We start from the raw sequence: 17,014 nt of genomic DNA, 5'->3' as shown, positions 1-17,014 counted from the left end.
TATAATATTGCGTTTTCGGACAGACAACTATTCGCGCTCCCCGGGATGTTTGTTGCCTACACGACGAAATTGAAGGCGAACATCTACACTGAAAAAAAAGATTGGAAGAATTCACCATTCCCTCACGCTGTATTTTATACAGCGTTAATTCAGAGTCAATTCTGCCAGGAGAAAGGTAAACGTTACTATATCCTGGTATAGGTAACCACTCCTCTGGCAGAATCGACTTGAAGATTGGTAGAATTTACCATTCCTTCACGCTGTGTGAAATACAGCGTGAAGGAATGGTAAATTCTACCAATCTTTTTTTTCAGTGTAGTGGACGATATCAGTCAATAGGTTTACGCATGGTCTATTGGTTTAACAAAGGTTATGGAGCGAGATTAATGTGTGCTTTTTACAAAGATAAATATTCGTGTCCTCCGGTATGTTTTTTGGCTGTGTCAAAAACGTAGGTGAACTTCAGATGAGCGATACTTACCAATTTATTAAAAACATCGTCTCAATGCTTATACGATTAAGAAACGTTCCTTGTCCAATAGACGATTTCATGATTGTAGTGGTTTCTCTTGCCCCATGACACTGCTGAAAGATCGGTCTCTTTCGTGACGTTTAATTATACTTAGGGGATTTTCTTATAAAATTGTGCTACATTTGGCGTCTTAAACCTTCTTGTGTCTGTAAGTTGTAATAAAAATCGTCCAATCAAATTCTGAAACACTACATTGGACATCAGACGTTTTCGCACGAGCCATTTCAATTGGGATGGCAATAACCGAAATCACTTTAACTACGACCCGATGATATTCTCTCGATACTTCCCTTTTTTATTGTCATGATCCCATTTTAAATACATATATGTTTTTTGCACAAGAGGTGATTTCTGATGGAATTTTTTTTTTTTTGTTCTTCCAGCTGCAGGATGGCAGAAATGCGTTCCTCAACGGTATGTGATAGCGCTGTTGTGCTTCATGGCAATGGTGATGTGTTACATCCACCGATTCTGTCTCAGCCTTGCCATCACAGCCATGGCCGAGTCCAAACACCACATCATTGCTTCAGCTTCCCAGTGCGGCCCCAAACCCAACCAGACTCTCTCCAGTTCTGCGGTCCTTTTAACGGCGGTAAGTGATTGACTCTGTCGCTGAAATTATAGTTCTATGAAGTTGGGTAAGGGTTCTCAAAGGAAAAATCCAAATTCTTCAGCCCAACGAAAAGACCGATTTGGGATCCAAAATATAAATCTTCAGTAGTCTGTGGGTTGATGCATGTCAATTAGCACGGAAAACTGTCAATAAAATAACAACTTAATTTGGGGAAAAGGTGCAAAAGGCAAATAGCTAAGACATGATATTGGGTAAGTCTAAAATTTATTGCTATATTCACTACCTGCACAAGGAGTCAGCGCATTTTTGAGCTTTCCTCTCCGAAGAGTACAAATACGACGCCTAGTGCATGGCTATTGTTACTTGGCAGATAGTTTATTATTCACTTCACTGTTAATAAAACTCCGGCCGTGGAAGCCGTACTTACGAGCTACGTGGATACCGTTCGCGATCCGGGCTCAGAGGCCGAGAATTCCGGGTGTGGCACCCGGAGCAGTCGAAGCTACGGCTCTAGCACCCGGAACTTTCGGCATCTGAGCCAGGAACAGGCGGTATGTCTATAAGGCTCGTAACTTTATTTCCGTGTTCAAAGGCTCATAAAATTATTGAAAATGCAAATTACAGCCTGCAATTTCAACCTAATATTTTGGAGGTCTTTAAAAGCGTTTTGTATGAATAATTGAAAATCGATTTCCCTGACCCCAAATTAGTTTTTTCGCTGTACCTACTGAGCAATTACAATTTTCACCTTGAGGGCCCTGGTGCCCGGTCTCCGTCAAAAATGCTCACATAAATTACGAAGCAGGTAGAATGAGAAGCGGCACCGTAATTCTGAGACTTGGCGATGTGGATCCACCCTTCTGTCTCGAGTTTGTTCATCTGTTGTCCCGTTGACACCTGAAACGGCCCTGAGAGCGCTTCGAGGTGCGTGCCTCTGTTTACCACTACGGCTGAAAGGCTTCTCGGGTCTTGTCGATCGACAGGGACAAAGGGTGGCGGAAAAGCCATCGAGCGGATAAGATGGATCTGCAGGCTAGGCGGAGGGCGGATGAGCAACACGTGCTTTGCGATATATCGATTGTCCGCCGTTTAAACCCATGGAAAAAGATCGATAAACAGAGTATACCTCAATAATCGATTATTTACCATGGATTCAGATGGGGAAATATCGATAGTCGATCATAAACGCCTCGTCACTGATAAGCAAAGGCGGTAGAGGGCCAATTACTTAAGCGTGCGCCGCGCCGAGTGTACTCATCCCGTCGCCTTTTTATCATGATGGCGGGACTACTTTTTAGAATGAGCCCTGATGTCCATATAGTTTAATGCTCCTCAGGGCTCAACTCAATATTTAGTTGCGCTTTTTGTCAGCTGGGTGACGATGTCACTTACGCACGCCACGGAGCACCAACTGGGCTGCACGTCAATCCAATCGATGACCGATACTCGATTTCATCGCAGCCGGGGATACGTCATCGGGCGCGACAGGCGCTTCAACGCAGCGGGCTGATTATTAAAATTGATAGACAAAGCGATAGACAAAGACGTAAGGAGTATGGAGCGATTCTATTGGTTAAAACGGGTGGTTCCTATAGATTAAGTAAGAAAATGATGGAGTTTATAGGGTCTCTCGTGGGTTGCCGTCAGTTGGTCAAATACCTACCAAATTTGTCCATTGCAACCATTCGCTTCCACCAATTGGATCCCTCCGTGTCCCTTTTGTCTTCTTTGTCTATAGTTCTGTCTATCAATTTCAACGAGCAGCCCACTGGCTTGAAAACCGTGAATATCTATTGTCACCTCATCGGAAATAAAACGTAACAAAACCTTTAAAATTAGAGAAAGGGACGAAGAGGAGGGAAATTGGAGTAAAAGGGGAGAACGGCATTAAATAGAGAAAAGGAGAGCAAAAAGGGAAAAGTAAAAAAAAATGTCGGTAGGCAAACGAAAAAAATTTCCGGGCCAAATTTGGAAAAATGTCGTAGAATTTTCAGATCTCCGATTCCTGGGAATCTGTCGTCACTTTGAAGATCTAGCGATATGATCGATTTTCTATAGACTCGTTTTGATAGCATGCCACTTCTTGTCGAACAGAGTCGATAGAATTACACCCACCAAGTGATTCGCCGTTTGCAATTTTTGTGTCAGAGCGACTTGTCAGCTACTTGTCATTTATTTCGAATTTTGAGATCGCACTTCTGTTGTCACGAGACTAAAGAATTCATTTACCAAATTTGACAAAAAAATTCAACTATTAAAGGCAGGATCTTTTAGCGGAAAAATACCGTATCCGAGTGCAGTTTCGATATCAGTATCAAACAGGGTCGGACTGGCTCGCATCTGAGGGCGTAGACCCTTGGCTGATTAAAGGGGCGTAATGTGATATTTCCTGGTAAGGCATCTACCCCCCGTGGAGAGGGGTTCAGAAAATTTTGGCAAAGCAGCGCAAGTTTACGCTATTTTCAGGTTCAAAGTTTATTAATTTTATTGAGTAAAAATTGCAAAATTGAACGTATTGAAGTAACCGACAGATTTCTAATTTTTTTTTTTTTTTTTTTTTTTTTTTTTTTTTTTTTTTTTTTTTTTTTTTTAAAACATAAATAATTAAAGCCACTAGACGCATATAAGCACCATTATTTCCAAAAGAATCGACCCAGTGCTGTGGTTTACATGAGCTTAAGACTTGGGTCTGGGTCTGCAAATCCATCCTAAAAAAAAAAATCACACAAGAACCTGAAAAAAGAAAAAAGAACGAGTATCAACACAGCCGAAGGTAGGAGAGATGTGTTCGGGCCTCTTTTCTAACTTTTCTCCCGAATCTGAGCGACACCTCAGTGACAGCATATAGGAGAGCATTAAGAGCTCACGCTTCGCGTCATCACGCCTTTAACTTTTCAGATGCAGCACGGACGTCCATCAAGTACGAATAGTTGTATCTCTGCGCCGTCGTAAACGCGCATCCTTTCCCTCGCTGTATTCCCATACTGTGTTTGTTTCCGTTTGTCTTATTCATGATGGTGCTTCAAGCCCCACGTGAGTAACACAGCCGAAGGTAGGAGAGATGTGTTCGGGCCTCTTTTCTAACTTTTCTCCCGAATCTGAGCGACACCTCATTGGCAGCATATAGCAGAACACTGAGAGCTCACGCTTCGCGTCATCGCGCCTTCAATTTTTCAGATGCAGCACGGACGTCCATCAAGTACGAATAGTTGTATCTCTGCGCCGTCGTAAACGCGCATCCTTTTCCTCGCTGTATTTCCATAGTGTGTTTGTTTCCGTTTGTCTTATTCGTGATGGTGCCTCAAACTAATAGCATAGAGGAGAGAAATGTGAGTTTACGACTCACGCCATCGCGTCTTAATTTTTTCATATGGAATATGGACATCCATCTTGCGCGAACAGTTGTATCGCGTTTACACTTTAGATGTTTCTTATTTTTGAATTACGAGATAAATTTAGGTCATGTTTGCCCAAGATATGCTATGGTATTTCCAAATCAATAGTCATTTTGAAAGGGAAGAAATATCTCTCAAGATCTATAAAGAGTGAGTATGTGTAAAAATCGAACCGACCATCGCTTCTAAGGGAGTTACACATAGCGAATGAAAGAGGGGGATGATGAAGCGCGTGTATGTCAACGAAAAGGTGAAAATTTCACAAAAAAGTGTTTACGCTTCAGGAAGTAGTTCTTGGACCTCTATTCATGACTATCATGCGATAATCACCTTTTTTTACTCCTAACTCTATCTTCTTCAGTTCATTTAAGAAATTTTCCACATATATACATACATACGAGTCGCTGTTATAGCGCTCTTTGGCGCTTTGCGACACCTAATCGCCACAAAGCTCGGTCTTCCCACATATATTCTCGGTCGTAATTTTTTTTCTCTTCTTATTTTGCTATCTGTCAGAGGGGCCCGTTTTCGGCGCGCCAAGGGGGCGTATCTGCCAATGCGCCTTGATGTGTGTGACACATTTTTAATGTGCACATCGTGTTTTACGCGTCACTTATCGTGGAAAAATATATTCGCATTTTAAAATTTGTTCATGATTTAGTGACCCATCCCAGGAGGATTATAGGTTGAATGTGTGAGCGTACTTCTGTAACCTATTTTTCATCAAACGAGGACATCTTTGAGGAACAGGATTATATTCGTAACACTGTGATATAATCGATTGAGGGAAATACCTGCTTTTCACGGTCCGATCAACGTCAAGTAATTGATTAATCGAATCATCCTACATGATAAACGCGGATAGCTTTAGAATGCAAATAATTCTGACTGTCGTTTGGTTTAATTATCATAACTTGATATTTTTATGGCTTTTCGCTTGATTGGCGCCAGGGATGTTGATTGATGGCTCTAGAGTAAGAATATCTCGTAACTCAATTGTATAGTTATATTAATTTTTTTTATTATATGTATGAAAAACATTAAAACACGATTGAGATTTGTAGAATTTTGTCACGAAAGATGCTCAAATCATAGCCAAAATGACAAATATAAGTTGACTATATTGCAGTTTAAAGGGTTGTTAAACTTTACCCCAAGGGTTTTTAAACTTTTCGTCCCTACCTACCTTGAAGGACAACTTTAATTCTCTATATCTAGTCAAACTCTCCATGCAAAGAGAGGGAGCAATACATTAGCAGGATTACCGTGTTTTTAGTTTGTAAGTCCCCAAATAAAGTGACAACCCTGTTAATGTATTTGCCTCCTATTTTTGCGTAGAGAGTTTGTCTTGACAAAAAGGTGGACTCTTGGGTAGCGTGGAATATCCCCTCCATTACAGCCTCAACTTTGAGAGCTTCTTTTGAGCTATGAAGTTGATTTCAGAGAAAACCAGTGGAATTATCGTGTTTCTCGCGAAATTTTACATGGGAATTAGTACAGTACAGCTTCATACAATGCAAAGCTTTTTGAAATTTGTTCAGTGCTCGATTTGACCTGAGTAGACTTCGATTTTTTGTGAGCGGGAAATTTGAACTGCGCCGTAAAAAAATGCTAATTTCTAATAATCAAATTGAATTTAGAAGTTTTGAATGCGTCTATTTTATTCTACGTTAAATTTTGAATAGTATTTTTTTATTAGTGCTCGATTTTGTACCATGTTCAATGGCCCATTTTTTTGGTCCAAAGCCATCGACTGAATTAATTAGACAAACCATCAGCAGGTAGGGATTACCGCGGAAAAGTCTCAATCACAGATAGAGCGGATTCCGCGAGCAGCCGGCCTTGGGACTTAAAAATAGGAGCGCGTGTGGACAGTAACGATTAGTGCCGGGCCGGACAAATTAACACATCTTGAAAACGCGTGACAATTGCGAGACGATTTCTCACGGGTCACTTCAACGGGTTGTCTCGGGTCATAAAAATCTCGTAAAATTTTACTCTATCAGTTCATCAATGTCGCAGGAACTGTGAAAGTCTCTTTGACACGCGACTGAATTCTGATTTAGATGAGCTTTTGATTATTGATGATTTACCACAGACGAGAAGGGTCTGAGGCCCCCTCCCTTCCTCTCATCGAGGAATTTTTTGAGAAACTACCCCATAGGCAGAAGAGTCTGTAAGGTAACAACCAACATTGGTCAGCGCGCCGATTAAAGTTTAAAGCAGTCGGATAAGACACCGAATTGTGATTTATTGCATGGTTAAGATAGGGCTATGGGTTGGTTCAAAAATTTCACATTTTTGGGGTAAAATTTAAATATATGGATGATAAAACCTGAAACTTACATTTTGGTGTCCGAGGTCCGAGAAAGAAAAAAAACACACTGGTGTTTTTTCCTGTTACCATTGGGCTGCTTCGTAAAAATGTATACCTATAGTATAGTTAAGTATTTAAGTAGTTTAGTAGTATTTAGTACTTAGTGCTATTCATGAGTGTATAATTTTTCTGTTGACAGGAAACCTACGAGTTTGATTGGGATGAGGAGATCCAAGGCATGATTTTAAGTGCCTTCTTTTGGGGCTATGTTCTATCCCAAATACCAGGAGGAGTCCTGGCAGATCGTTACGGAGGCAAAAAGACATTGGGATTTGGAATGGGCCTCTCGATAACTTGTACCCTCTTAACTCCGTACTTCGCAAGGACATTCGGTCACCGAGGGATGGTCCTAATCCGATTCATCTTGGGTCTCGGACAGGTGAATTGATTAATTAATTAAATGAATAGTAATTTAATTCATTGTATATTATATTATAGTTCAATTAAATTTCAGAGAAAAAAATATGTATACAGCATAGCTTCCGGGATAGAAACTGGATGAAAGAAAAGGAAAGTGATTCTACATATAACGTATGGGTACCTAATTAATAAGTTTCTCGAGAATGTGTTTTTAAGAAAAGTGGGCTCTAAAAGTCTTAGGAGTCTTCTTTTCTGGAGAGCAAAAGAGGGCAGGGATCAAAATGGGTTTTTTAAAGAATTTATTCGAAATAATCACCTACCTATTAAACAATTGCAATGTGAATCCTGAAACTGAGAATTTGACTGAGTTACAGAGTTTTTAAAAGGGCGTGTCAAATTGACCCCTTCAGGATTCTCAAAATCTTTTGCGAAAGGAAGAGAAAGATTAAGATTTGTATAATCAATCAGTTTTACTAAAAAAAAGTTTACAGAAACTTTCCGAATGATAAAATTTACTCCTCTTCAATAGACGATTCACCTTTTCGTTCCTTTTCGAAGTATCTTCCCTCAGCAGATATGCGGGGACGCATCTTTTCTCCCCGCTTCTCCATAAAGTTGTTTTTAGGAATCATCTTCGTAAGTTGAGGTTGAAGGGGGTTTTAACGGCACCCTTGATTTTTTGATAAGTGGAGTAGGTATTCATTGTTTTTTTCAGTGTTTTTTAATCCAGATATTTTTTTTTCAGGGACCAGTATATCCATCTGTAAATACTTTACTCGCACAGTGGGTGCCACCAACAGAAAGAGGGAGAATGGGAGCTTTTGTTTTTGCAGGTATGCTCATATGCTGTTTTACTTGTACCTATACGCTTTTTATCAGTCACGCACTCAGTGAGTAAAAAATCCGCAACTGAAGTAATGGCCGAGGTGATTAAAAATTCACGTCTCGAAAACTACCGCGTCAAATCTACAGTGTGATTTGGTAATTATTGTCTGCAATCACAAATCGACGGTGAAATTTCCAAAGCACGTATCTCGATTGCGATAGTTGAGAGTCCCTCCTCAAAATTTATTTTATCTTCCTTGAAATTTTCGCGGAATTTTTTTCATACAGAGACGAAAAAAATCACCGAAGTTTTCGCGGGATGCTAGTTAATAGTTTTCTCTAAAAAAACAAAAATGACAGAGGGTTGGTAACGCCGCAAACCGAAATACGTGGTTTGGGAATCTCACCGTCGAAATATAGAAAGATAAAGTTCTTCGAAAATAAACTTAGTTACAGGGAGCACACGATTGGATAAGGAGCGCAAAATTGAATTTGCCGCCCATCACTTTAGCGCCAAAAAGCACTGTTTTGATTGGTTATTGCTATTGTTGTCGGGAGGAAGTAAAAATGGATAAGTATTATAAAAATAGGTTCGATTGACCAAAATCAAACCGGGCAATCAAATCAACTCGATTGTTTATAATTTCTTAAGGATTGTAGTGTGAGTTAGAAAAAATACGACGATGGAGTGCTAAGTATTGAATAATTTAACCGAGGAACAAGTTGACTGAACAAAAGAATATCGTTCCTGATCAAAGTGCAAATCGAGAAAGATGTGAGTTAGGGGCGGAAGTTAAATCCACAGCGCGGAAACAGCAAGTATTTTGTTTGCGTCCTCCTAATCTTGGTACAGATCTTATGGTGGTTTATGTACCTCAACTTTGTCGTCATATCTTTCGCATAGGTATGCATACCATAAAAATTAAGTAAAATTGCGTTAAAGTAAATGCTACCTAAATCTCTACAACGCTTCTATCTTACATCCTCCTGATAGTTCGTATTCGAGTTTCTCCCGCAGAAAATCGTACATACTCGTATGTCGACCCATTAGTGCCGTCTCAGTGAATTTTTTTCGTACCAATTTTGTTAAGCCAACCATTGATATAATAAAGTCTGCAGACTCCAGTCGCAGTTCTTGCCAGTTGGTACCTAACACTTTTTTCCCCTGTTTAAGTCTATTTTTTCCAGGAACAATTGGATTGTATTTTTCAAATAGGAATCAGAAGCATTGCAATCATGCTAAGATTGTGTAACTTCATCCTTTGCAATAAAATTACTGAAATCATGAACAAATATGAAATTTAAATGGTGATTTTTATCTTAAATTTACAGTTTTTAGCGAGCAAAATAGAAACTGTTAATGGATAATCAGGTTTTTTTCCAAGGCAAAAGAAGTTACATAATCTTTGCATCATTGCAATGCTCCTGGTTCCTTTTCGCAAAATGCAATCCAATTTCTGGTATGATAAACTGTCTGAAATTATATCGATTGTATCGCATGTATTTCAGCTGAAGAGACCCAGTGTGGCTAACTTACGATAGTAGTCAATAGCCAAGATGTTTAGTAGCCGGCAAATGAATGAGCCCCAGTATTTTCCAAAGTCCTAATCTTCCTCAATCTTCTGTTTCAGGGGCTATGATCGGTAATGTTGTGTCCATGGCACTGAGCGGTGTTATTATTAGGTATATCAGAGGAGGTTGGGCCAGTCTTTTCCTAATCTATGGAGGAGCTGGTATCGTATGGTTGGTCCTGTGGCATATATTTGCATACAACGACCCATTATCAAATCCATACATGTCTGACAAGGAGAGAGAATATTTGGAAAAGAACACAGGAGGCCTCCAAAGAAACAAGGTTAGTTCGAAAAATTGGAACTCAAGCCTCTAAGGCACAGTGTTACTTATTCGTACGAACGCATACAAAATGGATGGAAAATCTACCCTGGTAAAAATTGGCAGTAGAATATGTGTTCCAAAATACTATAGACCTAAAGCCGGCTGTACAATTTCTTATAGCCTTTTATAGCCGATGGCGATAAAGCAACAGCCAGACGATAAAGTTTATGCTAAACGTTACTAAATACGGATACTAGGACTTAGTTAGTTTTTGGACTACCGCTCTCTTTTTGTGCCGTAGTATCTTGATTTATGTTGCGAGGAAAGCTCCGTACGTTTGAAGGATGCCTGTCATTCTTAATGTGTTGGATCGTCTTCAATTTTTTATGATACTGAGCAATACCTCTGGTGTGAAATAGTTGCTTTAGACGACGTGGCATTGCGCATTGCGCAATGCGTGAAGTATCCCTGTTAGGTTTGTAGGCGCCAGTGCGTCGCTGCGCAATGCGTGAAGTATTCCTGTTAGGTTTGTAGGCGCCAGTGCGTCGCCGCTTCGCTTTGTGTTAGGCTCTAATATTTAATCTCGCGGAGTCAGCGTTTTTCAACTCATGATTTTGAAATGTTTGCACACTCTGTATGGACTATTCTCATTTTAATTGATGAAAAAAAAATATGTTTTAAAGGAAAATATTAAGGTAGTTCCGTATCAAACTTAATGATTTCCAAAGCACACGAATTTCTACACAATTTCTTATAGCCTTTTATAGGCAATGGCGATAAAGTGTAAAGCCCGGCGCGGCGATAGGAACTATAGCCCGACTGTATACTTTTTTATGGCTTCGTATAGCCCGGCTATATGATTTGCTCCGCTTTCTACAGCCAGCTATATGATTTTCAATAGCCTTCTTTAGTCGGCTATAAGAACTCCTACGGTATTTTGAAACGCAGCTCGTATCGCCAATTTTTACCAGGGTGCGTATGAAAGCTAAGATTGCATTCTTATTTGGTGAATTTATCATTAATAAATTAGTTTCATGTCAATAACTAATTTTTATTTTTTAAAATGATCACACACTGATCAAATAGCGATTTAATTCTTGATTCTCCACTCACATAATAAAATAACTTATTGTTAAGTTTCTCGCACAATTAAATCAAGAAATCACCCGAAAAATTATATAAAAAAAAACTGCCCGGACCTACTTAGGTCCGAAAAATTTGTTCTAGCAAGGCTTTTCATCTAATATTAAAATATTTGATTATTTTCTGCACTTATTAGGACCTTCCAGCAACTCCATGGAGACGAATTTTCACATCGGGACCCGTATGGGGCTTAATAGTTGCACAAATTGGTCATGACTGGGGTCTTTTCACCATCATCACAGATCTACCAAAATACATGAAAAGTGTTCTTCATTTCTCAATCACCCAGGTAAGAATTTTTTAATCCAAAAAATTCCATTTTTATTTCAGTTTGGTGTAGATAGATAAACATTTGTTTTAGCTCACCAAAATGTACGTAGTCAGATCCTGAAATTTAGAGGAAAGAAGACTAAGAAATAAGTAAAGAGAGGGGGTGCGAAGAGGGGTAGGGGAATTCTGAATTGAATCATATTGTGATAAAATGAAGCAATTAAGGATTTAACGATCCCTCTCATCAGATTAATTCCCGGCCAGTGCTAAATCTGACGTTAATACATTAACCAACTGTTGGTGTAGGTATGCTCCTTGTTTTAAGACTAAAACGGATTGTAATAGATACAGACAGACAGCATAAAGTAGAAATAACTTCAAATAAGGGAAGAGAAGAAAAAAAGAAAGAAGAAAAACCAACAACACCAATAAAAATACAGAAACTGTACGGTTTTTAACTTTAGATCGACCAAAGTCCTTATATGAGTACTATGAATTTCATTGACTAACGCTTTTCCAAAGTTAAAGCGTTTCATCAATAAACCGGAAGCAAGTACTCACTCACATGACATTGTTTTTTCAGAATGGCGCTCTCTCTGCTCTTCCATACATTGTCATGTGGTTTGCAGCCCTCATGTCTGGGGGAATTGTAGACTATCTCATCAAGCCAGATAGGCTGTCTACTACTACCGTCAGAAAAATCTTTGTCACGATTGGTAAGTATTTCTTGTTGCTAATGCTTCTCAACTCTTCAGGTATTTAAAAAAAATTGTCTCACCGAGTTTTTTCAGATTCGGATTTGTCAGGAATCTCTGTGCAAATTAATAATCGCTGCGATAGATTTTCCAGTGAACACTCTAAAATATTTTTACCAAATGGCGCATAAAGAACAAGTGCAACATTACTCCATGCGGGGAAAATTATGCTCTTACGAGCTTCTTTTCCTCAGTTGTGAGAATGCACGGCGTATGCAGTCCATGAAATTCCTTGTAGGGGTGAGGGGTCGGGAATGGAAAAAAATCGGCTAAAATGCTTTAAGTCATACCTACTTGAACGGCCCATCGTCTATATATGTTTTATGGGCCCTTCCTGGAACCATCCTCAACTATTCCTTCAAGATTATATTAAAAAAGAGAAGATTTTATGGATCAAAAATGCGTTATTTTCGCTCGCAAATTGTACGAGGAGTTAATTGCATAGTGCCAATAATGAATTGTGATTTTTGAAAGATTTTACACCCATCATAATGATCCCTATGACCAGCGGAGTATGCAACAATCTCATCAAATGTTGGTGCTGTCCACTTTACACGACTGGGCTTACTCATAAAATTGTTTTTATCTTTCTAATTTTCACTCCTATAATATGAAAAACGGATCTCTTTTTTAAATGTTGAATTAATGAATTAAAAATATGTTTCGTTTTATTTGTTAACTAGCTTCAGCAGGTCCCGCCATTGGCATATTAGCAGCATCATACTCAGGCTGCGATAAACTTCTGGCCATGATTTCTTTCACATTCGGCATGGGCCTAATGGGTGCCTTTGTTCCTAGTCTCAAGGTCAATGCCTTGGATTTAAGTCCCAACTATGCTGGTACGCTCATGGCTGTTGTCGGTGGTATAGGGGCTATGTCTGGGATCCTAACACCATACTTAGTTGGCGTTCTCACTCCTGATGTAAGTAAAAAAGAAAAAAATTTAAAATAATAATAATTAGCTCTACTGGCGAGGGTATGATCATGTCACGGTAGAATAGTCTTTTTAGCCCCTTTTGCACACCCTTTCCGCAAAAGCACACCTCCTTTCTCCATTTAATGCACGGCAGAATTCATGAGCATGCAGCCTCTAATCAATCGCATTGATTAGAATTTGACGGTAAAAACCGTAAAACAAGCGGAGATGACAATATTTTTCCCTCTACATTTTGCTTTTGCTCCCGATCTATTCATGCCGAAGAGCTTTCTTCCAAGTATAAATTTAAACTTTAAGGCCCTCTGTGTCATTTTAGATCCTCGCACTAAAGCCCTCTGCACGAAGAATTGAGTCTTCGGAGAAGTTGGACATGAAATTCTCGACTAAAACTGCAAATTTAATGCCTATCCTTCACATCTTAAAAAAGGAGTGCTTGTTGAAGACAATTTCACGAGAAAATCAATGAAACCACTCCTGTAACTTCTATGTTCCGTATTAACACCGATATGAAATTTTAATGTTTCCACATTTTGTCCGACTCCTCTCATTGGCTCGCTACACCGAGCACCGCTGGTGAGGCGGATGGTGCCTGAAGTCAAAACGCCTTCACATTTGTTCTTATGCAACGCGAACATCCATGGAGCCCTAATAGTTGCATCCATGCGTTATAATGAAATTCTTTTAGTATCCGTCGCATGCGATATACTAACTAAAGCTTTGTTTTTCTTGCACAGTAACTTAATTCCAGTGTGGCCTGTCATGCCGATGAATGGCATGACAGATGAAGTTAACCATCGTTGATTGTCATCGCAATATTGTCAGTTTTCCGATACATACATTACTTAAATGTTGTCGGCCTTTGAAATTGCAAAAATTTAGGCGTCTGAGAATGATAGTTGTCTTAATGTGTTTATTTCATCTCTTCATCTTTGGGAAAATAAAGTGAAGTGTGAAAGTGTGAAATTTTCAAACTGCAACCCTGATGCAATGGCCATTCTGCCGTGTTAAAGAAAACGCCGTATGAACCTTCAGGCGTTGCCAAATTTCCTTCCGTAAATCATGAATTTTCGAGAAAATTTGTAAACATTTTTCTTCCAATTTTTCAGAAAATTTTGTTCGCAATCTTACCTATACAATTCTTAAAAATGTCTCAGAAAAATATTCATAAATTTCATCAAAAATAAACATTTTATCGAAAGAAATTTGGCAACTATCGAATATTTATACAGCGTTCTTCCTTAGCACAGCAGCATTGGTGTTGCGACAAAATAAAATGTGACAGGAAATCTGGAACATCATGCAGATTCCTACAAAAACGGATATGGTTTCCTACGTGCAATGGCGAAAATAGCACAATAAAGACTGGGAAATATGTATTAAAATGAAATTCATATTATGTTTAGTTCTTTCCTTCATGAACTTTAGGCTGCGTCGTATTGTTTTATTTATAAAACTTTCAAATTTTGATTGTTGTTTTCTTTTTTTGATTATAGGGTACTCTAGAGGAGTGGAGGACAGTCTTCTGGTTATCAAGCATTGTGTTAATTATAACAAACATCATCTATGTGGCCTTAGGTTCTGGTGAAATCCAACCCTGGAACTAAACCCCAAGGATAAAATTAGGTAGTTAGAATCCTTACCAGGAAGTGCAAAGTTTTTATTTTTTTTTTGGAAAAGGTTTGAGCTCAATTCATCAATATAGCCTGTCCTCTCGTAAATTTGTATGCAAGTTTCACATATCAACTGGTTAGTTAATCTGATGAAAATTCATTCACAAGGTAACAGTATTCAATTTATATTTAAGCCCCTCAAGTAAATTGTTGATCGAAATTTCGTGCCTCAAGTTGTTCTGTGATTGGAATATTAATTCGGACAACCAGTATGGACGTTTAATTGTCTCGTGTAAATTTTCCATCAGCTTCAGGTCTTAATAATTTTAGAGCAGCTATGTATCATAGGCTCTGAATAACTCTGTTGAGCACAGAATAATTTCTTAAAAAAATAAAAATAAATAATTTTTTAAAGAGGAATTTCCCTATTCAAGGACTGGTTATGTGTCACCACAAGGCTCTGGAGTTTGATTAATCAGTATCTCAATTTCCAATTGAACGTATTTTTCCTGAAAGAAACTATGTAAAAATGAATAAAATCAAAGAACAACTATGATACACGCACATCCTGTGCACTTAGCTCCTTATTATTTGACTCATTATCACATAGTTCCTTTCAGCATATGGTCTAATTTGCTGTCCCTAGGACTTCCCACCTGCTTAGCAAAACGTTTGGGAAAATGGTGACACTACGGTTTCTTTTTTTTTTGTTTTTGTTTTTGTTTTTTTGTTTGAGATATAACTCTGTGACAACGTGTCCGCACACGTTTTGTAAGGCGGGTAATTTCATCAGAGGACAGTCGCCATTGCCAAAGTAAGTAGGATGAACATTAATCCTATGAAGCTGTATTGTACAAATTTTTGGAACTGGTTTTGTCGCATTCCATATTTGATAAGTTTTTTTGGAACAATTTTTTATTACCTGATGTACATGCTGATAGTGTTAGTTTATAAGTATTTACTGCATTTTTTTGCAGAGCATTGTAAATATGTGTACAAAGCTATTAGAATAAGTTGTTCTTATCTTCCTTATTTATTTTTATTTATTTTTTTAAAAAAAAATCTGATCCGCTAGAATGTTGTGATTCTTAGACATTCAAATCGTTGACTTCTGAATCACTTATTCATTTCTATCACTGATGGTTCGCTGATTTATCATGGATCGATGCGCATTAACGGACCTAGTAAATTGGCAACATTGTTTTTTCTCCATTTAAACCTATGGGAATGTATCGATTTTTGGAGGGGTCAGGTGCTTCGACAAGAATCGATTATTTAACATGGGTTTAAATGGAGGAAATCTGGTGATGCCAAATTGCTAGATCCGCTTCTGTCGGTGTGTTTACTTCTGTAATATAAAGAGATTCTCCTGCCCTACTGCTGTGCTAGGGTTGTGTACTGTACATATCCATTTTAATTCTACCGAATACCATGAAATTAAACCTTTATTTTTGGAAGAGCCAATTAAAATTTCACCCTAAAATTTTAGGAACTTCTACCAAAAATGTGTACTTTATGAGCGTAAAATATACAACCCCCAAAAATTCACCTAACATTTCCCAGAAACATGGTGGCAGGTAGCACTGTCATTCCGAACAGTACGAAAAACCACTCGTTCACCAGTGACACTGCCTCAATAGCAGCTAAAGCCGTCACAGAGGCATGTTTTCAAACTTTTCTGAGGGTTGGTTCACTCATCTGATTATAGTATATCGTTACAGCGTTATGTATCGTTCTGTAAGCTTCAAGATTGACTTATAAGTACTGAATATTTAAGAATGTGTGGTTTATCTTATTTTCAAAGACTGTTCGCAAATTAGGGGTAAACTGTGTGGGTATCGCACATCCTGAAAATCTTACCATTTGCGCAAAGACGTCTGCCTCAAAAGGCTGTATCCTGGCAAGAACCAAAAATGCTCAAAATTGTCTCGTTAAAACAGTAGTTATGTCTTGTGATGCCCTCTTAAAATCCCATGTTCAAATCCACATCTGTTATGTTACTCTTGAAACTGAAATCATTTTATCACTTTTTTATACACTTTTTTTGACAACCTTCAAATCCTTACTTTCGGTGCATTTATGAATTTTTATAATATTTTCCTGAAACCACGTAAATCCCTCTGTTTTATTTCCTTGCCTGATTACACTTAAAAAAGTGTGTGTGTGTTTTTTTAAAAATATGCTCTGAACTTGCACACACTGACTTTCTTAGGGCCAATAATCTTTTATGTGTCACAACATCCGTTTTTTTCGTGCCGACTATGTTTTATATGCTGTATTTCCATGCTGAATTCATTTTCCCTGAACCACAATGATTCCTTTTATACTTTCTAGTTATTTATTTATTTGTTTGTTTGTTAATAAATGTGTACTGTCGATAAAAAAATTGTTTTGTATTTT

The 17,014-nt window shown here is 38.3% G+C and overlaps 1 protein-coding gene across 2 annotated transcripts in view; it reads left to right on the top strand.

Annotated features, from left to right (window-relative positions):
- LOC109039873 (putative inorganic phosphate cotransporter) overlaps positions 1-17,014 on the top strand; it is an 80,429-nt gene extending 63,415 nt beyond the window's left edge. For both annotated transcript variants that reach the window (XM_019055587.2, XM_019055579.2), the window contains exons 2-9: positions 916-1,124; positions 7,018-7,257; positions 7,984-8,071; positions 9,695-9,918; positions 11,179-11,331; positions 11,896-12,028; positions 12,751-12,989; positions 14,498-17,014. In XM_019055587.2, coding sequence (XP_018911132.1) covers positions 916-1,124; positions 7,018-7,257; positions 7,984-8,071; positions 9,695-9,918; positions 11,179-11,331; positions 11,896-12,028; positions 12,751-12,989; positions 14,498-14,608 — 1,397 coding nt within the window. In that variant the 3' untranslated portion in view covers positions 14,609-17,014. The remainder of the gene's footprint in view (positions 1-915; positions 1,125-7,017; positions 7,258-7,983; positions 8,072-9,694; positions 9,919-11,178; positions 11,332-11,895; positions 12,029-12,750; positions 12,990-14,497) is intronic.

The sequence above is a fragment of the Bemisia tabaci genome, chromosome 1 (assembly GCF_918797505.1).
Source record: "Bemisia tabaci chromosome 1, PGI_BMITA_v3".
NCBI classification, from domain to species: domain Eukaryota; kingdom Metazoa; phylum Arthropoda; class Insecta; order Hemiptera; family Aleyrodidae; genus Bemisia; species Bemisia tabaci.
Note: the sequence above shows the minus strand (reverse complement) of the source record. Positions and strands in the feature narration are given on the sequence as shown.